Source organism: Hippoglossus stenolepis, chromosome 19 (assembly GCF_022539355.2).
Source record: "Hippoglossus stenolepis isolate QCI-W04-F060 chromosome 19, HSTE1.2, whole genome shotgun sequence".
In the NCBI taxonomy this organism is placed as follows: domain Eukaryota; kingdom Metazoa; phylum Chordata; class Actinopteri; order Pleuronectiformes; family Pleuronectidae; genus Hippoglossus; species Hippoglossus stenolepis.
Window position 1 is genome coordinate 3,421,897 of NC_061501.1, and position 26,728 is coordinate 3,448,624.

The 26,728-nt window shown below is 39.7% G+C and overlaps 1 protein-coding gene across 1 annotated transcript in view; it reads right to left on the minus strand.

Annotated features, from left to right (window-relative positions):
* kcnh2b (potassium voltage-gated channel, subfamily H (eag-related), member 2b) overlaps nucleotides 1–26,728 on the minus strand; it is a 200,317-nt gene that overhangs the window by 169,789 nt on the left and 3,800 nt on the right. The window contains exon 2 of the mRNA XM_035143130.2: nucleotides 9,145–9,375. Within this exon, the coding sequence (XP_034999021.1) occupies nucleotides 9,145–9,375 (231 nt within the window). The remainder of the gene's footprint in view (nucleotides 1–9,144; nucleotides 9,376–26,728) is intronic.

Sequence of the window (26,728 nt, forward strand, 5' to 3'; positions counted from 1 at the left end):
CACAAATCACAATTTGTCTCATAGGGCTTTAACAGGGTGTGACATCCTCTGCCCTCAACCCTCAACAAGAGTAAGGAAAAACTACTAAAAAAAACTTTTAACAGGGTAAAAAGAAGGTAGAAACCTCAGAGAGAGCCACATGGGAGGGATCCCTCTCCCAGGACGGACAGAAGTGCAATAGATGCCACGTGTAATGGAGAACATCAGAAAGATAAGGGTATTTGCAGCATTGATTAGAATAAACAGTTTGTAGCATAATGTAAGGAAAATGAATTGATGGATTATTGTCTATGTACCAGTGTATCAATTGTGCGGAAACAAAACAAAAAGCTATCCAGCTCTCACAAAAATGGATGCCTCTCCCTTCAGTTCAAAAACATAATGTCACTTCTTGTGTGGGCATCAAATGACAGAATTTGTAGTGTTTGTGTCAGTGTATTATGTGCTCTTAGTTAGTGGTAGGAAAATCCACGGCAGTCATCGGCGTAGAGCGCTAACCTCTCCTCAGAGGCAGTAGGTCTCTAAGTGCTTTGCTTAGCTACTGCTGCTAGGCAATCAAGAGTCCGCCTGGACGCACAGGACAGCCTGCTCCCCTGGGCTCAATGCATTATCACAGCAAAATGCTGTGAGGACACTCACATAGTCAGATAGACACCTGATAATTCTCAAGACTCAACACACAACACACTCAATGGAGTCTTTTCATAATGCCTGGGGCTGCTGTTAGTTCAAAGTCACACAAGCTGAAAAGACTGGCGCATAGGTCTGCAGCTGGGCTGGTGATTTCCCAGGCTCTTCCTGAGGATTCCAAGGTTTGTGTTTTAATGCTTTGATTGTGATTCCTGTGCAACTAATCACATATAACCAGTTGGCCAATCATTTCATTCACAAGCGAAAGGGGCATTACTGGCAAAGACTTTCAAACAAATTACATTCAGCCATGGATCCTCTAGAGAGAGGTAGGAGTGAACGCTGTGATTAAAGCCAGTATATTCTTCACATCAATTCCAAAATCCTACATCACTGAATTAAATTATTCTGCAGCTATTTTGCATTAGAGAGATTGTGCATGTTCAAAGTGGATGTCCATTACTGATGCATGTTGTTTTGTGACATTCATACAGTGCAGCTGTTGAAGAAAGAAGGACTCAGCCTGTCATATATTACACAGACACACATACTTAAGTACTACCCAAAGGAGAGGAGGACAGCTGCCTCTGTGCCATATAATTATATGCTCCAATATATTAATCTGTAGACTGGGGCTCTTATTTTTGTGCTCATAAATCTGAACCAATCTTTGCTTAGTTAAACTAGTCGAGGGGTACCAAGGTAAGCAAGGACTGAAGTAATGAGTCATCACCCCTCTTTAACCAAGGGAATAGCAACATAAACTATTGCTCTGAGCATAGAGTTAAGCAGATGGCAGATAAACATGGGAATTGAGAAGGGGGACGTGTAGTGCACCTGGCTCCCATGACCGAGAAGATATAACTGCTCAATGTAGTGTATGGGATCAGGCATGATGTCCCGACCATTGCACAGTTAGCTTTAACACATCTTTAATGAGGCATTTCAGTTTAAAGGCTTCATCTGTCTGTCCTTTCCTGTGACCCCTGCCAAACAACTTAATTCTCAGAGTTTGAATTTTTGTTTGGGTGATGGGGGTTCTCAGGATTATTATCCATCCTAAGATAATTAAAATAGCCTAATATTTACCACAGGACTGATCACTTCATCATGATTGGACCGAGCCAGTCATGTTACGCATACAGTTGGAAGGTAATAAATTTGGTGTAATGTGTAACATTTAAAAAATGTACAGCTTGCCCATAATTTAAACAAAATTTTAAAAAATCTTGTGTTATAGCAGGGGTGGGTAAAGTATATGGCTCACAAGACAATTCCTAAATACATACAAATTGCTATGTCTGCAAATTTCTTTCTGCGATTAAAAAATATAACAATAGCAGACTAACACGTACCTAAGGATGGTCCTTTCTAGACTGCTGAAAGTGAATGTGAAGAAAAAAAAGACACTTAGCTGTTATGTCATTACAGACAAAAAACTATCCTGAAAACATGGAATCTTATGTATGCAAAGGATTCTGACATGTTCTCAACTCTGTTACAGAAAGGAACTGTCAGGCTACCATCATCTTGAAATAGGGTTCAAACTACAGCAGCTTAACACTGACAACAGTGACATTCTTGAATTGATCTAGCCCATGATGGCTGTCTTCATTGCCCCTTGATGCAGACAACCTGTAAAAGAACACAATCTGTCACATTGTTACAGCCTGCGGAGGAGCCATGTTCTCTATTCCCTGGTGGAGGGACAGAAAGAAACAGAGAGACAAAGGTTGTGAGAAAGTTAAAGAGAGTGTCGACAAAACAGGAGGGAGGAAATAGCAAAGCTTTGCAATTAAAGCCAAGAGGAAAATGGGAAGCAAGCAAAAGAAAGAGAGAGAGATACAAACAGTGATACAGAGGTAAGAGACAGTTAGAGAGAAAATAAGTGAGATTCAGCATTCAGGGACCGTCGGAAATGCTAACGTCCGCTAGCTTAGCCACTTCCTGTGGACCTTTATGAATTTAACATGTGTACAGTGGTTTAGAGGAGATTTCCAAATATCGAGATACATCGTGTATCTGAAATAGCCTAAAAATATTGCGATATTTGTTTTAGGCCATCTCCCCCAGCCCTAGTGTAAAGTATAAAGTACAAGAGGAACGAAAAGTGGTAACCCAACGAAACAGATTGCTGTTTTTTTCACACCTTTTTCCGATCACCTTTTTCCTCTTTCTCATAAATTTGAGAATTAAAAAAATTCATAAATGTTCCTCTTTCTCTCCAACAGAACAAAGAAACTAGTTATATTCTAATCCCTCCCTAGTCAAATCCATGTTTCCCTGTGAAGCAAAGGCCACCGTAAAACTGCATAGTTGTGCACACAAAGTTGTAAAGCCTTACAAGCAGCACCCAACTGGGGCAGTAGCACACTGTACCAAAAATCTGTACACGGTATGTGTGCGCATTCACACTATCGCAGTTTACCTGGAGCATGATTGATTAAGCTGGTGAGCAATCGGAGTCAGACAATTGAGCATGCGAGCGAGGAGGGAGATCTATCATCGTGAAGGCTCATGCCTAAGCTTGGCACTAGATAAATGGGCTCAGATGAAGTCTGTGCGTGCACAGTGTGCATGTGCAATGTGTTCATGCATGTGTGTGCATTCTCTCTATGCATGTACCGTATGTGTGGGTCATGAATACACAGTCCCACCATTCCAAGTAACACACACACACACACACACACACCTGCACACTCATTGATTAGGGTGCTTTATGAGATCAAGAGAAAGGGAGGCGAGACCGGAGCGGGGAAGGAGGCAAAGGGGACAAGAGGAGGTGGCATAATGTTTCCTGCCTGTGTGCATTATGGATGAGGTGTGTCCACAGCGTTCGATCAGTGGCTTTCTGATGGCTTGCAGGTGGCCCACTGGGGTTACCTAAGACTCTGTTTGTGTCTTTGTGTGCTTGAGTGTGTGACTATGACTGCGAAAGACAAGTCACCAGGGTCCTACCCATCAACACACACAGATAACGAGCAGCTTTCCTGAGCATACATTTTCATATATTTAATGTCTTAATTAGTCAATGAGGATTTTGCAGGTGACAAAAGTCTTTGGGTCAACACAAACACAGCAAAGTGTTGATGTCCATTAGGTATCATTTCAGTCAATAAAGTCATGATCTGCAAAAACAACTACAAATTATTTACTTTTACTCACAAGTTGTACTTATTGTTACATGTACCAGACCAGTGGTCGCCAACCCGTCGAGCTCGACACTCTTCACTGTTGATCCCTGTAACACTCGGGACTCACTGGCTGCGGTTGCACCACAGATCAGCTTAGTGTCAGTTGTCTGTTGTTCACACGGACAGTGTGTCCGCTAATGGCGGCGGAGCTGCTGGTTTATGTTTATTTATGTCACAAACATAAATGAAACAGATAAACATTGTGGTTCACAGCAGAATAAACAAAGAACATCTTTCACCTGAATTTTAATGTTTATCTGATGAATTTATGTCACAAACGTAAATGGTTGCAACACTTCCTGTATGCGGCTCAAAATAAAAGCACTACAGCGTTTCTGTTGACCGAATCCATTATTTTTTGTAAAAAAAAAGATGCACGGCTTCATACTGTATAGTACTGGTATTTATGAGTACACAGGACTACTTTTATACAAGGAAATAGTCATATTAATGGCCATATTCAAGGCAAAGCCTACATAAAAACATTGTGCTGCAGTAGCAGCTCCTTTGCAGAACATATTGTTGAACTGAGAAGCTAAATATTGTGCATTAAACAGATGTTGTAAATATAAATTGATAATAATGTGAATATTGTGCATTGAATAGATATTAGTTAACTAGTTATGATAGTTGCATAACTTCCTTTCTTTGTGCATTGAGCCTTCAAAAGAAATTGCAAAAATAATAAATATGACCCTCCTTACTAGGTTTTTTGGAAGATATCAGGGTGGGAGATCTTGGCTTACGTTTGGAATTATAAAGTGATCTTGGGCTTGAAAAGGTTGGTGACCACTGCAAAAGAGCAAGAATATAAACCGTTGAAGAAAAGTTCATATATGTTTTCAATCAAAAGAATGTCCTTTGGCCCCCAGTAGAGCAAACAAACAATGTTCCCCAGTAAAAGATAAGGTTACTGTGTAGATAAAGTATAGGCTATGTTTGTTGCTATGCTCTTGACTATAATCAGGTGAGCTCAATCACATTGCCACAGAAGATAACACACTTTAGTCCACTCAGCACTCATGGCTTCCTTACTGCAAGAACATTACAGTGCTTCCTTACTGAATGCATGTAGAATACACAATGCTGTACGTTTCTGTGGACATTCAATGGTTTACTTAAATGTACTATGAGGGTGCAAACCACCCGTAAAAACACGTTTCACTGTAGCACACACTCATTCGTTGACTTCTACATTTAACTGATGTCTCAACATGGTGAGCATACCAGAATGTTGACAGATAATACTTCTTTTTGGAATATATTTGAATTATTTGCTTATCCCTGACAGCTCTAATCTGACACTTAAACTTGTAGGGCACACTGAACATCAAGCAGTGTTCCTTATGTAATTTTAATCAGGCAAGCAGGAAACATATATTAAAGTTAAAGGTAAATGTAACAACTCTGGTGCTTCTACTTTGCAGTTAACTCTTGGTTGTAAAACAAACCTCACAATGGGTTACAACTAAATACAATGAAACTTTAAAAACTGAATGATGATTTGAACACAGCCAATCATTCATCTGATGTTATATGGTCATGAAATAAGGGTAATAATTAGGGTTGGTAATCTCTAGGCACCTCACGACTCGATTCCGATTCAAAGGAGTTGGATTCAATTATAAAACGATTATAGATGCATCAAATAATTTGATTTCTATACATGATAAATTTGTATCACTGTGAGACTACTAGAGGTGTGCATCTTCACTAGCCTCATGATTTGTGCTATAAAAAAGTATTTTAGACTGTTATTTTTATTTCAGGTGTGCTGTAATTTTTTTATTCAAAAATCTAAATTCAACAGTTAGTCTAAAACAGTGGTCGGTGCTATTCACACTGATTTGACATTCAATTCAGTGTCTGTCTCTGTCCCAAAAACTGATAACCACATGTATTTAGTTATTAATCTTTGGTGTCGGATTATGAATCCGGATCGTTCTGATCACTTTATTATAGCATAATACGGTGCACACGTGTTTAAATATGTGCCTCATAATCAACAAACACAAATTAAACATCAGTATTGTTCAGGTGAGTGTAAAGTCAGCATGAGAGTGGAGGGAGGACACGCAGACAGGAAACTGGTCCTGAAGCAGCGGTGGTTATAATTATGCAGCAGCAGGATATTGATAATAAAAACATTTAGTGAAATTAAATAGAATGCAGTGTCTTTTGGACTACAATTATTTTCCTAATCATTATTACTCAAGAGTAAGTTTCCTGTTCATGCTTTGTTCGAATAAAGCCTCAAATCATTTGGTTTTTTACAGTAGATTCTCACACTGGAGCTGCACAGTATCATCACTAGAGCAACTGGTGATTCTATTCAACGACCAGTGTTTGGGCCAATGGAGCAGATGCACAAAGCTGACAGCCAACAGGATGCAATTAGCTTGACAACAAGTAAATATGTCTGTCATGGGAAGCTGCAGGGAAATGTGATGATGTGATCTGCTCCACAGTGCCCGAGTATGATGTGTGAATTTGTATAGATATGAATTGATGGAAAAAACAAGCATGCTCAGTTCAGTTAACTCTTCATATATAATAAAAGATACACAAATCTGAAGGCTTTGGGTAGGAAAAATGCTGGGTGCCCACTTTTCAGACCCTTTTCCATTTTCTATCCATGTTTGACACTTTGTGTTAATTTGCTCTGCGAGGCTCATCTACCCCTCACTGTAGTCGTATTTCATGCATATGGGATCACATTAGTCATTGCTTTGAGTATCATTACATTTGTCACTTTGCTACCTAAATGACAAACTATAATTTTGGGGGGGGGAAATGATAACTTCTGATGAATGATTTCTCTTCTCTTTCTTGTTTTCAAGTAACTGCACTGCACACATCAACAGGAGCTTTACAGCCACCAGTCCACACTGACACAAGAACCTTGCAGCCATTAAATGTTGTTGCTTACAAAGCCTTTAACTATCCGTTGTTAGCATGGTGGACTCTTGTTAACATAACCGGTGGGTCAGAAATGACAACACATCTGTAATTCTATACGCAAGGTTCTAGCTTTTTACAAGGTACCTTGTATAGCAGATTGCTGGTGTGTGTCTGTGTCTACATCTTCAACATAAACAGTGGAAAGTCAAACGTGCAGAGTGGAGGGCGGAATTGGCAAAGTGCTCCTCAGAAGTATCAGAGAGAAGAGTCAGCTGGCGCCATCTCTGTGTTCCTCCCGCTGTCTTTTACTTTCTTTCTCTCACCACCAGCAACACTTTCAGATTACGTGACAAATTCACTTTCTCACAGTCTCTCTCTCTCTCATTTTCTCATGTTTTTTTCCATCTCTCACGCATTGGGTTTTCTGAACTTTTTAGAGCTACACTGTTTTCCTGCCTCTTAGTCATCTTTTTTTTCAACTCAGTTTGTTTCAGCTCTTTTCTCTTCCATCCTCTTCCTCCATCTGTCTCTTTAAATCTATCCTCCCTGTTCGCTTCCTCCTGCTGTTCTGGTGTCTATCTACAGGTGGAAAATGTCCAGCAGATGCTTTGGCCATAGCCCAGGGAGTTTCTGATGGCAGCTCTTTATCACCATGGAAGCTGTCTACCATTGCAGAAACCAGTGTCCTATTACTTGGTCCTGGTCCAGTTGGCAGCTGTACAGACATACACTCCTGCCATCTGAGAGAATTATACAAGGGTTTCCCCTGTGTACTTTCCTCTAAAGTAAATCTTACTGTTAATGTCACTTAAGGTCCAGTCTAGGGCTGTAACAATTCTCGTACCGTAATCGCGGTCCACACGTCAAATGTTTCGCGATATGCAAAGACAGAACCGTGACGCATCTCCCTGCCCAACCCCACACGCTGCCATAGCAGCAGTTGCAGCCTGTTGCGTGTGTGCGTATTGTGTCCAATCACACTCCAATCCAATCCCAACCACAAGAAGTAACTAGTAGCTTTAGAGCAATGACTGTGGAGGTAGGACAGGATCGTCTGTTTTACCTTCGCAAAACTGTGTTGTAAAGTCTGTGTGTTGCTCCTCGTCTCTGAAGTCAGAGTCAAGAGGAAATCAGGTGTCGGAGTCCGGTGGACTGTTTATTCCCTGTGGAGCTACCCTAGAGCTGCCAGCCGGCGCATGCGCAACTGACTGCTCGACTACCGTGAGTGCCTTGTACATATTGTGTATATAGGAATGCTGTTATTATTGAAGCGGCACAGACGCTTCTCTTCCTGTTTAATTTCCTGAGTTGTTGGTTTATGAAGATCCGCAGTAAAACCGGAACGGATTGTTTTTGTTGCATCAGTTTTCGTTGTTTGAACTGTATTGAACTGAACTGGGCTTGTGGGGGAGACTGAAACAGACTTTGTAAATATACGGATTGAACTCTGGATGTTGTGACTGTAGGACAAACACACACACACCCTTAGCTCTTTCCTATTTGGTTAGTTTTGTTAACGTGGTTTGTTGTGAAGTCAAATCCAACATGAATACAAAAAAACAACAAAAAATAGCCCTGAGGTGAACCGAACTGTGGCTCATAAACCAAGGTCCGAACTGAACGTCCGACTGAACGTCTCTATTTCATGCTGTTCTGTTTTAACTTTGACATGACTTTTGTATGATTGTGCAGAATGTTCTTTGTTTAATAAGAGTACTTAATTAAGGTAATGTATTAATGCACTAAATCAAACTGAATATATGAATCACTGCATAACATTACCTTTCTTTAAATACAACGTAGAAACAGACCGAAAGTACCATAAAGCGTTTTCTGGACTTTCATTCTCAACTTGTGCTCTGACATGTTGCAAGGGACAGGATAACAAAATGGATTCAGTAAACAGTAGTAGGTTCACTCACACATAACAGCTAACATAAAAACATGTGCTTGAGGGTGCCAAATGTTTTTTACACAACACAAACAACTTTGAAACAACTTCATTGTATAGCGCCAAAACCATTTACAACTAAAAATGTCAATTCCCACCACACATTCACTGACAAGTACCTCGCGTAGAGTTCTCAAAATCACTGTGGCAGACAACTCATATAACACAGTATCTAGAATGGCACACTCCCAAGCTCTTCATCTTTCAACAACAACTTCCTCCTTCCAACACGAAATACAGACAGACACACACACACACAATTACCTTGTTTTGGGTCAAATCCACATTTATGAATCTAAATAAACAGAGGCTTTCCTTCCCAAATAAGCACACAAACTGTGCTGTCTTTATGCTGGATAATCTCCATATTCATCTCCTGTACAAGTCAACAAGTGGAAAACATGTTTACCCTCTCCGACAACCACACAACCACCTCTCAAGTCACTTTAACAGTTAGTTTTTTCCTACCGTCTTTGCGGTAGAGGTTGATTTCCACTTTTCTCTCCTCTGACCCCAGCAGGGCCTGCGCCATCTGGGCAATAGCCAGTCGCTTGGTGTCAGGTCCGTAGAGGAAGTTACACGTGCATGGCTTCTGCATGATCTCAGCCCGGGAGTAACCACACATGTGGCAGAAGCCATCGTTGCAGAAGATGATGGCACAGTTCTCCACTCTGGCATTGGCGATGACAAACTTGCGACCTGGGGGTGGAGAGAAAAAGGTTTATTTTTACTTCAGTTTTCTCCAGGACAGGAACACAACCATCAAATCTATGGTACTGTGGGTGACAGAAGAAACAATGGACACATTGCAGGTGGAAAATGAGTGAAGTAAAAATACAGTGTAATGATTGTAAACCTAACACAAAACCAGCTTTAACCAGATAAAACTCAGTACTTTCCCAATCCTTAACATTATAAGTGATACAACTTTGTTATCTTTCCTGTTGCTGTATAAGTCTAAGTATGTTTCCCTCTGCATCATGAAAAAAAATTACCACATGTACCATGTACTTAATTCCTATATTGTTAATTATCTGAATTTCATAGCTTCCCCCGCTGAAGCTATATACTTTCTTTCGATGAAAATGTAGATAAATGATATTTGGCAAAAGTTTTACCACTGAATAAAATACATATTAGTGTAGTTGCATGAACAAAGTCTCCACTTGCATGTATAATAAAACACCTATAAAAGTTTCCACTTGATGTCTTTAACGATGACTTGGCTTACTCAAAGTGTATTATAGTGGAATTATTCATATATTGAAATAAAATCAACATAACAGCCAACAAATGTAGTGAATGCAAATCTTATATGAAATTCAACTTTAACCAGTTAATATTAGGACCACAGTTATGAGGGGTAAAAGGGAAATTCAAGGAGAAATTCATTAAACTGTGAGGTGCTGTAATTTTATGAAGCTGTGATTAAATGCACAGACATCTCTGTGGCAGCATTCCAGTTGGTTTCACCAGGTCCAGGGCATCTTAATGAAACAGAGCCATTATCAATTAAAGTGAAGGGGACCTCTTGTGATTTCCCTGCCATGATTCAAAATGTCTGCTGTGCACAACTGAACTCTCTCAGGGGGAAAGTCACAAATTTATGGGGAAGAAATTAGTTTTATAATTAAAAATACAACACTATGAGAATGCAGTTTATCTTTTGAGAGTTATTATGTTCATTATATTATGATTGTCATTATTAAGACACAAAATAAAAATATTTGTAATTTGACCTATTTGTAATTTGAAATATTTGTAACTTGACCACCAAACATTCTTCTTACATGAACGCATAATTGTGACGAGTATTTCTTCTATACAGTTTTATTTTATTTTGTTTTTACTTTGTTATATTTTTGTATCGGTGCTCTACTGTCAGGGTAACCCAAATTGTTTTAAAATTACTTCTTATTTAACCTGCAACTTGTAACTTTGTTTAGAAAGGTGCTATACAAACAAAGTGTATAATTATTATTATAATTATTATTAGTAGTATTTATAGCACAGCCCAATTAAGCTACGTAGCCACACTTAGCTAATACAGCAGTCTTGCTAACTGCTCCCTTTTAATTTAACAGCCATGCTAGTGAGTTTAAAAGTTAGTCAGTAAAGTTATTCTCCATCATAATGTCAAATTGAAACTTTGACTGACCTTGTGCTCCTTCCTACCGAGTGATAAACAACAAAAACAACAATATAAAACAATAGTTTCTGTTAAAAGACACTTTTTCTGCTGCTTGACGCACCTGCTCCCTGATTTGAACCCTCACGCGCAGGCTGACATGTCACCTTCAGAATAAGAGGGCCACTTTCAAAATAAAAGTAACGCACACCAAATCTTCCTAAAAATAAGTGGTGAGTCAACAAATACTAAAGTCAATGTATTCTTGAAATATACATTTTAGTCTCTTTTGTAAATAATAGCAATGAATCATTTTGCTGTTAAAAGTCTGTTATGGTTTAAAAAGTGCTTCTTTCCTTTTCTTCTCTCAAGACTTCATCTTCGTGCCAACTCAAAAGTGTGTGTTTGTGTGCGTGTGTGTGTGTGTGTGTGTGTGTGTGTGTGTGTAGTTTTGCATATGTGTTTTTATAATTGTGGTTAAAAGTGTAAGGCACAGATGGAACCTTGGTCACATCGACTCCCACAGAGCTCTGATATGACTCCCTCTCTAAACCACTTACTGTAGAAGGAGCCATTTAGCTTCATGGCCTCTGCTCAATGTCAAAGGATGATCTTAATGCACTCAGAGAACAAACATACACACAGACATACTTACTCATACTTCATTACCCTGCACTCTGCCTCTTTACTTCCAATGAATTGTGAATAAACTGCGAGGCTCCACTTTGTGATAGGGGACTCTTATGTGTTTCTTACAGTAGCACATACAAACAACATAAGTGTGTGCTTTTGCATAAGGGCTGTGTGCACATGTGACAGTGTTTGTGCTGCATCAAGGTGATTGTGTGTTGGGCTGATAGATGGCTTCCACTAAAGAGTTTTAAGCTTCTGAGAGGCTCCTGTTACTTTCACTATACTAAGCCCAACTGTGAGAAATACTTATAAATAGATCTATGGATAGTGAGCGGGAATAAGGAAAAGTTTGTGACATAAAATGGTAGAATGAATAAATTGATGAAAATTGGTTGACTGGGTAGAAAGACTTTGCAAAGGAAGGATTACATGAAAAACTAAATGAATTGAGAACGGTATTGATAAAGGACGGCAATAAAATGAAACAGAAGCAATGTAATGAATGGGAGATTTGGAGAAAACGACAAGGTGCAGTAGTGATTCAAGACTGGTGATCTGTCTGGGGTGGAAGAATGTGACCACATTTCTCAGCAATTAGGCAGCAAAAAAAAAACGGACTGAAGAACTGAGGAAAAAAAGTCACTTTTTCTTCAGAAACATTTCACTCTGCGGTGAATTCAGTTCAATTCATTATTTATCCCTGTGAGGGCAAAGGTATGAAGCAGCTTGCCAACCAGATCATCAGATAAAGAAAAAAAAACAGCACACCATTTTACTAAATGAGCCTGTAAACTTATAAACTAAATGAAGAATTAAAAATAAACCCATAAAAATAAAGGCATACTTATCACTACCTTGAAGTTTCTGGGAGTTTCCACTCCATCACGACTTTGTTATCTGCCATTTACAGTAAACACCATTCTTTCGCAATGCAGAGAGTTTATAAAATAAAATGGTGAAAAACACAAACTACTGATTATCCTCCACAGCAATTAAAACAAAAAGTTTAACGTCAATTCAAAGTGCAATTTTTCACAAATCTTTAGGGTTGTTCCGTCCTATAGTTTACTTTACCATAAAGACAGTGATTAATGGTAATTATCCTGTAATATTACTTAACGTATAAAAGTTTGAACAAGCAAGAATCGGGGGAGAAGTTGTACCTATATTCCATATCAGCGTATTGGAGGATCAATATTCATTTATTTGTCTCTACTATGATTATACCGCAGAGCTGATGATGCAGCAATGCAACTGTGTAACCCTCCAAGGTAAAGTCATTACAAGTCCAAGCTGAATGCAAGCTTTGATCATGGCTTCACAAGAGAATCATTGTCCAAGCCGTATCTCTTGTATTACCATAATGCAAGACTCAACCCTGTGTGTCGCCAAGTCTCATGCATCCAACATGTAGATGCATCTAATTCTCCAGCAGGCCTCCACTTACAGACCTCAGAACAGGCCAACAAACCCCAAATGCTTTACAGCACTCAGTCAACATTTGCAGGATGAAAGGTGGATGGATCGTAAGGGTGAGAGTGTGGGCATATTAGCACATTCAGGATTTCCCGCTGCATCCGGTTTTGTCTGCTAACGTTTTCAACAAATATAACAGTCACTGTGAGAGTTTCCAAACCCAATTGAAAGTTACTAACAAGGCCACATTTTAAAAGACATGTCCATTATAAAGACAAAGGGAACTATTTTCAGTAAGATTTTACATACAGGAGATGTTTATCAGAGAAGTATTGTCTGGGAGTCTGGGATAGAGGAGTCATTAACATTTTTTAGGGGAGTAAAATCCAGCAGTATGACTATTGCTGCAGTTGACAAGCCAAACAGGTCCTTAATGCACCCTGGGTCTAAAAATAAAGCCTTGTGCTTTGGGTAATTTCTAAAATCTTCCTCAATGATTCCAGCCATTAAAAGTAAACTCTGAAAGGTTTAATTTCTCCAGTTGCTTCAAACTTTGATCAGAATTAACCTTTAATATGGGGCCAGGAAAAGGGGATTTAAAATGTTTGTGATCAATTGTCAGAAAACGACAATGAAGCTGGCTTTTATGAATCAAACATTTGTAATTGATCTCGGTTGAGTTGAACTGGGGTGCATTTACTTGTAGTGCCATTGTAATGGTTTGAGTCAATGTGTCCTGGTGAAAGCAGTTAAGGGAGTGTTAAGAGGTGCTGGGACTTTAATTTGTCATTTATTTGACCTAAACACTAAACACAACCTTTCCATGCCCGATTGGACGACTCTATCTTCATATATGAATAAAACAGAAACCACACATGACCAAAACAATACTCCTGAGTTGGGGTCCAAAAGAAAAATGAGGAGCTCATTGGCTTGCATCCACTCTCATCTAGGTGTGTTACTCAACTAACACAGAGTGCAGTGTAATGATGTTGCTCATTTCATAACGAGGCAACACAGTATGTCTTAAAGGCACATTTAACAATTTCAGCTGTTACACCACATACATTCATTTTATAAATATCTATCTATAACTATACTACTCATCTAGGTGCCTGATGAAAATATAATATACACAATATCCACACAAAAAGTCAGTGTGAGAGCTCTTTTATCATCGAGTACTAGGCAATACAGCAGGCTGTGCCATCTATGGGAGCAGTAAATAGGACTGATCAGGAAGCTTGATTCACCAACAATCCACTATCTACAATCTGTCAAAACCTTCCACACACATTGGGGTGGGGGGACGGCTCACCATGAGTCATGGAGGGCCATGGAGGGTCAAGTTTGCAGGTTTTCATTCTGAACTCCTCCGAGGAGAGGGAAATGATTCATCTGTAATAACACCCGCTAATGGGCCTGGCTGGAAATTAAAAAACCTGCTGAATATTGACTCTCCATGACACATAGTTGGTCACCACTGTGCAACAGCGAGGCCAAAATTACTCCCTCAGTCCCTCACTGATCGTTTCATATACAAGAAACGCTCAATAATTAATTTAGTTGTCAGCGTAATCATCATAATCTTCTATCGTCACTGACAGATGCAGTGTTATGTAACAGTAATTTACACATCTATAACATGTGATGCACTGCATTGGAGGGATTGTTATTGGATAGTTGTGTATGTGAGATGGACTTACAGTGTAAACTGACTAACTCAGAATTTAGATTCAGTAAAATGTAACTTGTTGCTTCATTGCAGCCAGTAACAAATTGTTAAAGCATGGTGCACACTAGAGCATCTTCAACTCTTAAAGGATTTTAAAAACATTGGAGACCACAGACATTATGACAGATATAATAGATTTTTAATTATTATAATCTTCAGAACTAATACACACTTTACCATTTGGCCAGAATGTTTGATCACACAGTTTGTATGATTTCAGGGTGGCGACTACAGAGTCTTGGGATCTAATAGAAACTTGCGTGATCTAATGTGAATTCAGAAGAAAAACAAACATGGAGGAAGATCAACGTCCACAGCTTGCGTGTGTTCTGTTTTACAGCAAAAAACTAAAAAAGAGACTTAAAACTATGGATGAAGTCATGGCTGAGAAGGCGGAATACGCTTTTGCAGCGTGAGCTGGGGGTCACTTGGAAATGTATTGTTGTTTTTAGTTGCAGCTATACAGACAACATCCGGTTGCTGACGCTTACTCTCACTCTCATTGGATATTGCAGGTTTGCTCAGTATTCGGCCAATTATCAAACATGTTTGATATTTACGGTTCGAGATCGGGGAGGCTCCGACACAATCGCATTAAGAGGTAAAGCATTAAGATTATGTTGTGACACATTTAGGCAGATCGAGGCTCTGATTGGCAATGCTCCCACAATAGTCGGGAGGGGGAATCAGGTCTAAAATCTGCCGGATCATTAGCACTAGCCCTAAGAGATGGGATGCAGTGGTGACCTGGTGGGTGGACACACACCATGAACAGCTATGTCTCTGGTTCTCATCTTGCCCGAGACCTTTATTGAATGTCATTCTCCATGTATGCCCCATCATATCCCTGCTTCCCAAGCTCAAAATCTGTCCTAACAACATTCGTTAAGCTCTGTCCATTGATGCCAAACTCTCCCAAGACTGTTCATGTTGTACCTACATATCCTTGGCCAGCTGCCTCACCCAATTTGAGCCAAACCTCACTCCTCCACCTCTGTCATCTCAGCAGACCTGAGCAAAGATCTGTGAAATTACAAGCTGCTCTCTGGTGCTGCCAGACCAAAATTTGCTCTAAAGTCCTGTCTGTGAGAAAGGAAGAGAGACTTATATATGCTGAGTGGACGACTATCTGAACTGTATTCACAACCTCGGCCAAGATCCTGGGAGTAGGTAATGTGTCATTCATTGCCCCTATGATGAATGAATGAATGAATGAAATTAAAACCAAAATTAAAAGTCCATGCACTGAGGTGATTTTTCTTGCTAAGTTTTTGTAATGAAGTCTTAATTGGACTTCATTATCAAACAGCTCCTGAACAGAAATGATTTTTTAACAAGTAAGAGGGTGGACGGTCATTACTTCCTGTAAATTCTGTTTCAGTAGCAATTTCCCCTGTGAACCATCATGTTGTTTTATATCCACTGAAAGGAGGTTTGCCTGCAATATTCAGGCATTTCTTTTCAAAATCACCTTTTGGCCAATGACACTTGGGATTCTTGTACACTCATATTTTACACCACATTTTTTTGGATGGATTCTTCCACTGCTGCTGTTATTTTTTTATGTTTAAAATCCTATTGAAGGCTGCAGCTCAATGATTTGTGTATGTTGGAAATATTTGTTCATGAATCAATTATCGAGTCATAACTTGGATATGCATGTGTGTGTGTGTGTGTGTGTTGGGGGGGGGCATATTTACTATCTCAGGAATTTCTGAGAGAACAGATGAGGAGGCATCAAACACAGACTCTGAGGGGAGAGAATAAGGAGGGAATGGCGTGAGATACAAAGCAGCAAGACACAACACAGTGTGACCCTGAGTTAAAAAATAAAAAACACAGACACAGCTTGTAATAGAGGCTGATTAAAAATGCCTCTAATTGAGAGAGAAGTTTTGAGGAACACATTTCCCCAGCATGCTACTAGGATCAGTACTTACACATTAACCTAGTTTTATATACATCCTCAAATTAAGATCAAATAGCAAATGAATGCATAGGGCTCATGTTTAAAGATGTAACATTTTAGTATCTACGTTTGTCATGCTGTTTATATTTAGACTGACAAAAACTGTCCTAATTAAGCTTGAGTTTTGTCACTTTAACGGAAAAAATATATAATAACAAAAACAATAATATTATTAATAATAATAATTGTATCACACTTTTCTTGAAAAAAACTATAAAACAACATTGAATTAAATAACAATTAAAAAATTTGAATTTAGTGAAAGTAAATAAATATAATAAAAATCCACCTGAAAAGCTAAGAGCTTTTAAAAGAAAAACAATTCAAGACCTAATTTAAAAGCAGTAACAGAGGTTGCATGGCACTCAGCCCCCTCAAATTCAACCAAGCTGGACCACACACACACACACACAGATATCAAACGCACTCTATAGAAATATTTAAGAAAGTGAAAAGAATTTTCCTCTGTCTGGTTTCGCACCGAAGGTCTTTATAAAGGCCCATACCCCACTCTTCTACCAATTTTCAATAAAACCACTTCAGTAGTTTTTGCATAATCCTGCTCACCGATAAACAAACAGAATTAAAAACATAAGCTCCATGGTGGAGGTGCTTATAGCATTTTGGTTTCATGTTTTATTCATCAAAAACAAACGATTGTCATCAGACAGCAGCATCAGATCATATTGATTACACTCAGAATACACAGATTCATGTTGTACGGCTCATTTGTAATAATTTGGAAAGCAGTCACAGATGATCTACAGTTGTTATTGGAGGACTTGTTGATAGATATGTTCTTACAATCTATTTCACCTCTTTTGCTCCATGATGAATGTAACATTGCTATCATACCTGATGAGATTGATGAACTAAGCAACACAATAAAACAGAAGTTGTGTGTAGAGCCACCAAAGACTCTTGCGTCTTGCTCACCCTCCCACAAAACACCCATCAATCAATGACATGCGACAAGAATCAAAAGTGACTTTGCCCATTTCTTAAAGAGAAAGTTAACGTCTGTCAACACAGTGCTCCAGATTGAAAGCATCTGTGCCCATTTCTCCCTGTGTTAAGCACACGATTACAGCCTCTCCCTCCCCTTTCCATCATAAAACCGACATATCATCTATCAAAGTCGCCCATCCCGGATTCAACAGGCTGTTCTCCTGGGAGACATAAAACTGGTGGAAGGGCTTATTCAGATATTCATGGAAACAGTGGAGATCAGTGATGTGGATGCACTTGATAGCCTGCCGCCATTAATTAGCGGCAGCGGCGGCCCTTCGGAGGCCCATAAAGCTTGATGGGTTTGTCTGGCTGCAATGAGCACTGGGTATTACGAAGGCAGAGCTGTGTGTGTATGTTGTACATTTCATTTTCCAGCCTATGAATACGTGGTTTTCAATCACTGATAATGGCCAAAAGAAACAAGTAGATGTGCCCCCTCCTCCGCCTGCAGCTGGTTAACTCTTTTGAAGAGCCCGACTCATTTAGAGTGCGCGAGGATTCACAGAAAGTGATGAGGCATATTTGCATGAATGTGCACATTCACACATACAAACACATAGAGATTAGATTAGAAAGGAGCAAAAAAAAGAAGTCGTGATACATAAATACGGTTCACTCTGAATAACAATATTGTAATAAAACCACAGGGTGAGAGAGGGTTAGGGACATAAAACAGGAGAGAAAATCTTAAAAATCTAAAGACATGAAAATGAAAGAAGAATGACAGTGACAGATGGATGAGTAAAGGCTCATTAATGCGGAATGTATATATGCATACCCGGAATCCTTTTTGTCCATATTGTTGCATATGTATGAAACATGTAATGGAAATTTACTTAATAACTTCTTAGTTTATGCTGACAGCAGACATTTCAATCTAGGGTACAGCTCAACAAAAACTTTAAGGTGCACCCACTGTCTAGCATGTGAGCCCATTGTCTATTCATGTCTTGCAGAAGTTGATCCTGAGATCACCTGAATGCTATAGTGACCTTTTGCTCTACTCTGGTTTAACTGGGTTTGTCCTTTGTTCCAGGAACTCAGGTGACTGACACAACACCCTCACCATACATGATACTATTTCCTCTCCAACACGTTTAGGATGCAGCCTATAAGTCACACCTTTACAGACGAAATGTTCTAGACACAGAACAACACAATCACACACACACCCCTGCGTGTTTTGGGGTCAGGAGGTAACCCACACAGAGACACTTAAATATGAGCACAGACACTTCACTTTTCATCTCACTTGCAACCTCCACCTTGCCTGTGTGATCGTTTCTGCAGAAAGCTTTTACAAATAAACGAAGTAGCACCACCAAATACCATGTGGGGCAGTGAAGCTAATAGTTCAAGCGAGACCACTAGAGGACACGGGGAGGAAATTTGCCAGAACTTTTTGAGGAGAGACTTTATATGATAATACTTCAGGGACAAACTGCCACTTTTGTGAAGGGGTACATTAAAACCACCAATGTTAGAAACTGGACTCTGCGCTGCCTTCTAGTGGATGTATTGCTTAACAATCATGCCAATGTAAAGTGGGCAGTAACGGTTACATTGTTACAAAGAGACGTACCTCTTTTCATATATAAAAGCAGCATAGATGAGCCTTAGCAGTATTTAGATAGTCACATATTGATGTGAAAAGGAAGATGGACAAAGAGAACAACAGGAGAGAGTCTGAAAAGCAGCTTGCTCAGTGTTTGTGCTGCTCAGAGTTTAGAGCGCAGCTGGACATGGGGGGGAAGATATCATAATTCTACCAGGCAGGGGGTCAGGACATTATTATTATGCTGCATGCATTGAGAGTATATATATATGTATATACGTATATCTGTGTGAATTTATTTGTTGCCTTCTATCAGGCATTTGTAAATATTTAAAAGTCAGTGTACTGAGATCCAAAGTGTTCAAGATTAAACAGATAAATAAGATATTACATGGATAATATGAAAAGATATGTCAAAAAAAATTACATGTAGTATTACGATGCAATTTTCTAAAAATGAGCTTATTATGCAACGATGCTAGATTCAGATTCTTTCAAAAATATAATAGCATGTTGCATCCATCCATCTGCCCACCCATCCATCCAGCCATTATCTATGCGAGGGGGGGAGGGGGGGTTGAACAAGTCCCAGCTGACATTGGGTGAGAAGCGAGTCACACTGACAGGTTGCCAGTCACAGGGCCAACATATAGAGACAAATAACCATTCACGCTCACATTTACGCCTACAGGCAGTTTAGAGTGGTTGATTAACCAAACCCCAATGTGAATGTCTTTGGACTGTGGGAAGAGGTACCTGGAAAAAACCCAACATGTAAACTTCACACTGAGTCCAAAGCCTTGTTGCTGTGAGGCGACAGAGCTAACCAATGCAACACTGTGCCACCCTTGTTTATTTCTAGGTCATTTTTATTATGCTCCAGTGGTTTTTAATTCAAAATGCCCTTTTGATTTCTTTTTTTTTTTAAGTACCAAAGCAACAGCCGTATAAATATTCATCCCACCATGTCCATTATTTAGTTGAACTATGAATACTGTCAGTCTCCATTCCAGTATAAAAATGTCAATAATAATACATTTTATTTCATGGCGCCTATCTAAACACCCAAGAAAACCTTGTATATAATTAATAAATAATGAAAGAAGAAACAAAATATGTTGCTTTGCTTAAGTAACAAATGGCACTGACTTCAAAAGAGACATAATAAGGTTGATTGATGCTCTACAATGAAGGAAATGACACTTGAAATGAAACTAAAATATTTATTTAATCCTGTTTTAAGAGACACATTCTCAGTTATTCAATTCAGTAATATTTCCATACTATACACTATGGTGTTGTCAGGGAAATATTGTGCTTACAGTTGAATAAAAGCAAACAGTAACTGTCAGATAGCAACAAGATGCAAATTGCATGTATGTTTCATGTATGAAAGTGGACCCATCCATCCCCCAACCTCCACAGCCTCTCTTCCTCCTCACCTCGCATCTTGCATTGCCACTGAATAATAACACTATCACAATGTGGTGTGAAGCTTTCTATAATAAACTACTATTTTAGGATAATGGGAGTATTTTTAAAATGTGGATGATTCCCCCTACTGTGTTAACAAATTGGAATGAAGTGACAAATACTAATCAACACTACAAAGGTGGGGTTGTATAGGCTACTCATCAATGAGGTAATGTCATTATCACTGATATTTTCACTGAAACACCACAAAGAGCATTGTCATTGTTAGAATATAGCCCGGGGTATACTAAACGTGTCCTCTGAACACGACAGTGAGCTAACTGTAATCCAAGACCCCTCCCGTTCGTCTTTGGTTGGGGCGGCTGCACTGACCACTCCACTCCTGCTCTCTCCATGCAATTTCACTCTAATGAGCTTTTGAAGGGAGATAGCAGATAGGGAGGCTGATTAAAGACAAGCTCAAGCTGCTGCTTCTCAAGAGGAAAACACCATTTCATATTCCCACCGACACACACACACACACACACACACACACACACACACACACACACACACACACACACACACACACACACACACACACACACACAAGATCTTAGACACACGTTCTCATAAACCCACCAACGCAGACTGAATAATTCACTAAGACCAGACCTTGGGGGCTTTGCAGTCTGCCAGTTTGTGTGTGCTTGTGCATGTGATGTGTTTGCATGTCTGTGAGCGCGAGTGTGTATCTGTGAGGGTGTGTATGTGCTTGGAATCTCCCTGAGTACACTGCGTAGGCGGATAAGGAGGGAAGCCCATATGCTAGAAGCACAAGTCAACATATCAGCTCTGTGGCTGCAAACAACAGAGACGGAGAGATAAGGAGGAAGACTGAGATGAAGGACAGAGGAGAGAGAAAAATTAATGGAGGAATGGACAGGATGAAAGGATGAAAAAAGGGAGTAAAAGAAAAGGAGACAAAAGAAGCAGATGCATGCGATTGGCTGGTTTACTGGTGTAAACGATGCGAAATACAGAGACAGGCTGAAGATTTTTTTTTTTTTATCTACCCACTTCTAACTGGGCAATTGCCATGGAAACCAAAAAATTTGACACATGCTAAATTCTCCAACACAGAGAGCTGGCACTCACAATAAATCTAGTAGAGCCCTTTATATGCAGTGTCTCTTACAGCAGCCAGCTCAGAGCTCGGAGCCCAGAAATATCCCCAATACAGTCTCTACTAAGATTTCTGCAGCAATCACATATCAATATCAGCCTATTGATACTGAATTATTGGTACTGGGTATGATATGAACAGGATAAGGATGTTTTTTGTTTTTTTTACTTGAGTGTGTGCATTGTGATTTTACTCATTTTAAATGTGATGTTTTCCATCTGTAGCCAAACTATTGTGGGTAAACTCTTGTGACTTGATTGCCACCAGGAGAATAAATAGGTTATCATCCACTGTTATCTAAAGATGAATGGCATGAATTATTGTTTTAATTTTGTGGGTGCAAATTCAACAGTGGCTCTGTCATTATTGATCTTTGGGTGTTGACATTTTTGAGACTAGTGCAGACTTCTAATGGCTCGATGTTCTGACAGTCCAGGCACACAAGGAGTGTCACTGGGATGGTAGTCTGGTACTCCCTGATGATCTTATAGTTTCTCATCATTCCACATTGGGGAAAAGTGAAGTCAACTTTGCCTGCAAGCTCCAGAATATTTAATAATGAGTTATTTAGCTAAGTTTTTCCAGGGTCAACAATTTATTTTCCCATCTGTTTATAATTTCAGTAAATATATATTCTATTGTTTTATGTTAAATATACTTTTGGTAATTTATTCACATTGTTTTTTACTGCTTTAGACTGCTGATGACCAGGAATATCACAGTCCACTGAGTCATATGAATTGTAAGTGGGAGTTTCCCTCTCACACTAGTATTCTCTAAGCAGCCGACAGACCTAAAAATAGAGTTATCTGAGAGAAAGTGATGAGTCATCATATAAAAATAAAGTATTTGGTATCAATCCAACAATCACATTATATTTTTGTATAGCCAATATTAAAAAAATCACAATTTGCTTCACAAGGCTGAACAAGGTGTGACATCCTCTGCCCTTAACCCTCGACAAGAGTGAGGAAATAAAAAACCTTTTAGAAACCTCAGAGAGAGTCACGTTAGGATCCCTCTCCCAGGACGGACAGAAGCACAACGTGTAACAGATCAACAAAGTAGTAATATTTATAACATCCATTGCGTAGTACAATTTCTAGCATAAATTGAGAGCTTTATCAATGTAGTATTTATACAAAAGAAAAGGTCTTACAGGGATGATTGGAGCAGCAATGACAATTGATGACATGAATAACAACAAACATTACACATTCTTATTGCAAGTGGAAACATGTTTGCCATTAGGTATCATGAGCCAGGTGCCGGTGACACCAACCCAGTTTCCAGGTGCCATCCCCCAGGTGGGACACCCTCCTGTCTGAGTCGGTATCCTCCTGATTACAGTCGAACCCAACTCCCTTCCCCTGTCACAGCGCCAGAAAAACAATTATACCTAACTCTCCTCTGGTGTTCTGGGCTTGGCAAACGCATTAACAGCATTTCACCAAAATGAAAATGCTACCACAGCACAAGATGTCTTTATAAAATGTACTCATATTTTTCACGTCATTAGAGATGCTTGCCCAACACTGTTGGCAAGACAGAACTCTGCCGGAAAAGTGCTGATGTCATTAGTGTGAGAAAGCTGACAGGAGGATAGGGGGGTCCTGTCATGTTTTGACAGTCCAAGCATTTATTTTAGTCCACTTAGTGTTGTATTGTCATGCAGTTTCTAAACAGAGTGCATAAATAATAAATATGCTTACATTTATTTACTGAACATAAAAGTGTTGACAAAATACCTGCTGGCACATTATTTTCTGTGTCAGCTCTTATTATGGGAGATACACAACACATACTTTACTCAGACCCTTTCATTTTTCACACAATTTATTGTGTTGTAGATTTGACTGTAAATAGATAAGATTGCCATTTGGAGTCACAAACTATGACGACAAAGTGAAAACATGTTTTTGAACTTTATCAAAAACAAAAACTCAAATCTCTCATTAACAGCTTCCCAACTTCATGGGTTGTATCTCTACAAATTTTCCCACGTCTGGATTCAGGTTCCTGGAGGATCCTATCAAGCTCTGTCACACTGAAAGGGAAAGAGTCTGTGAACTGCCATCTTAATGTCTCTCCACAGATGGTCCATGATGTTTTTTTAACCTCTAGACTGTGGCTGTTCCATTCAAGAACAGTCAGACACAGTCCTGGTGCCATCTTAGCTGTATGTTTCAGGTCATTGTCACGCTAAAGGTAAGCCGTCGCCCCAGTCTCAGGTCATGTGCACTCTTCAGGTTTCCTTATGGTCTCTATGTGTTGCATCCATCCTTCACTGAATTATGACCTGTCAAACTGTCCCTGGTGCTAAGAACCCCCAATCATGCTTCCCCTGAGGGTTAGTGTCACACAGTTGATGAACAGCTAGCCTTTTCTGACAGAGTGTTTAGAGGTCTGCCCAAAAGGTTCAATTTAGTTTCATCCTTTTTTGCTCATGCCTTTAAATGTCACTCGGCAAACTTGTTTGGCCTGATTGATGGAGTGTTGCTGAACGACTGTCCTTCATCTCTGTTGAAGTCTTCTGTAACTCTAGCTGTTAGTTAGAGTTAGAGTTCTCATCCCCTCCCTGACCATGGTGCTTCTTGTACTTGACTCAGTTTGGCAGTTTGGCCAACTCTATACAAGTCCTTGTGGTCCAAAGGTTTTCCCCTTTCACAATTGTTGAGGTCACGGTGCTACTGCTTTGTGGGACCATAAATACATTGGACAGGTCTAATCAATTCAATTTAAACGTCAAGACACATCTCAAGGATAATTAAAGCAGGGTGCATCTGTTTTCAGTTTGTCACAAGAAAGAGTGGATACAGCAGAACAAATAGGACATAGATCACGCAGCTATAACCCACTATGGGCATGTTCAGCAACACTGTGAACAAAAAACACATACCATTATGTTGCAATACTGCCGAAACTGAAAACGCTGAACTTTTCTCAGATTTTCTTGCAAAATTATACAGTTCCTCTGACAAAGTGTTCAGATGTTACAATTTACCCAGAAGAACCCTAATGGCTGATGAAAGACAACTTTCTAATGTGACTGTCATACTTCCACAGTGAATCTCATTAGTGTCCCAATGAAGGATGGTGAAAACCATTATAACTTATAAAATCCCATCTCTGTGTTTAATAAACAGTTCTGCAGTAATGTGGTATACGATAATCCTTCAAACCCATGGAACTATTGTTCGAACCAGTCTTCTAAAGTCCTAGGGCTGTTTTCATTTTCCTGAGCCACAATCATAGTTTTGTAATCAAATCAATCGATAAGTACTTTTGTTGTTGTGAAATTGTTCCAATGTTTACAACCCTATTAGCAATTTAATGGTGCTTTTTCCCCCCCTAAAACTACAATCGTTTGCTTTCTACATTATTTTTCTATTTCCAACGAAGCATCTGTTCCTGTTTCGTTTAAGTATTACTTTATCTGACATGTCTTTACTCTATGAATTGCAAACCTTTTCCTCTTATTTTAAAAGTAAGTGGCCTTTCAAAAAACGTTCTGGTATCTGCCATCTGGTTACTTCTGCATTCAGGTCACAACTCACTTTAGATCCTGACTTTAAATAGAGAAGAAAGTTTCCTGAGTGCCAACATTATTCAAGAAGACATTAAAGTAGTACTGAAGCATGACATTCATTCCACACCTTGTTTTCAAGAGCAAAGCCGGAAGTGGGAGAAACCCTTGAATTTGAACAAATGGGCCGCAATGTTTGTATTCCTAATCCACAGTTGAACACATCTATGGTGTCTCTACTGGAGGTTAGTGGAAATAATTTGAATGGAAATAAAAACACTGTCAGGAACCAATCCCATGCAAATGCACTCAGACGGTCACCTGACTCAAAGCTGTGATTCCCTCCTTCCTCACAATTTGGTATTCAGTCATACAGTGTGGCACTTTTCAGAGAGTATGCACCAGTCCAGTCACCCAGCAGTCGTTAAGAGTGATAATCCCATAATCACTGCAATCCTTAATGGGCTGATTCGCTCTGAAGTGTCTTTGGCTACAGTGTGTACAGCATCTCCCCCTGCCTTAACGAGGTTATGCAGATTTATGCAAATGAGGTCTAATCCCCGGGACTAGGGGGACTCCGGGGACTCCGGGGTCTCTCAGTTAGATGGCCTTTTCTAAGCCACCACTCTCGGGGTGGCACAGGGAGTCCGAAACAGTCGAGAGGGAGACTAAGAGAGAAAGAAAGGGTGGATGAGAGAGGTGCGATGGGACTTTTAGAGGAGCCTGAAGGAGGGAGGCTTGATGAATGGAGAGGACGAGAGTGAAAGGGCAGCTGCAAGGAGATAAAGCCGTGACGAATACAGGTTCAGCCAAAGGGCTGAGAGGAGGACAGGACAATCCAGGGAGCTGCCAGAAGACGCGGTGTCCCACCTGGATATGTTTCGCCCTTTTATGTGGACGTCTTTGAATTACTAAAGATGGGAAGGGATGAACAGGCACATCTACCCACTGTACACTGAGCCTCTTATTGATCATAACACTCATTTCAACGGATGAAAATCAAGCTCTGGTTGAAGATGGGGGACAAGTGGTCTAGTGCGCTTCCTGGATACAAGTCGGGGCCTGATTATCGCCTGGGTGAGGATGTTTGATGTAAAGACCCGAAAACACCCGATGATACCGGGATCATCACAGACAATGTGTCCGGGCTGCATCTCGAGGTGTATTACAGATCGATGAGAGGGACGATTGGGAGGGAGTGGGATGAATCAGTTGCATATTGTAGCCTGCTCTTGAAAGCATTTCAAGGATTACCAACCCTAGCTTTAAATCATGGCTATAACAAATACCACACCATCAGAGTAGATGTAAACTTGCTTTCAAAAAGTATTTACATCTGTATTTATGGCTTAATATGCAGCAATCAAAGAAAAATGACTGGACCTGAAACACTATGCCTTGGGGTAATTAACGCATTTAGCTTTTTCTTAGTTTTTCATCTCTGATTTATGAATTATGCCCTGAAAGTTTTGATTCAAAT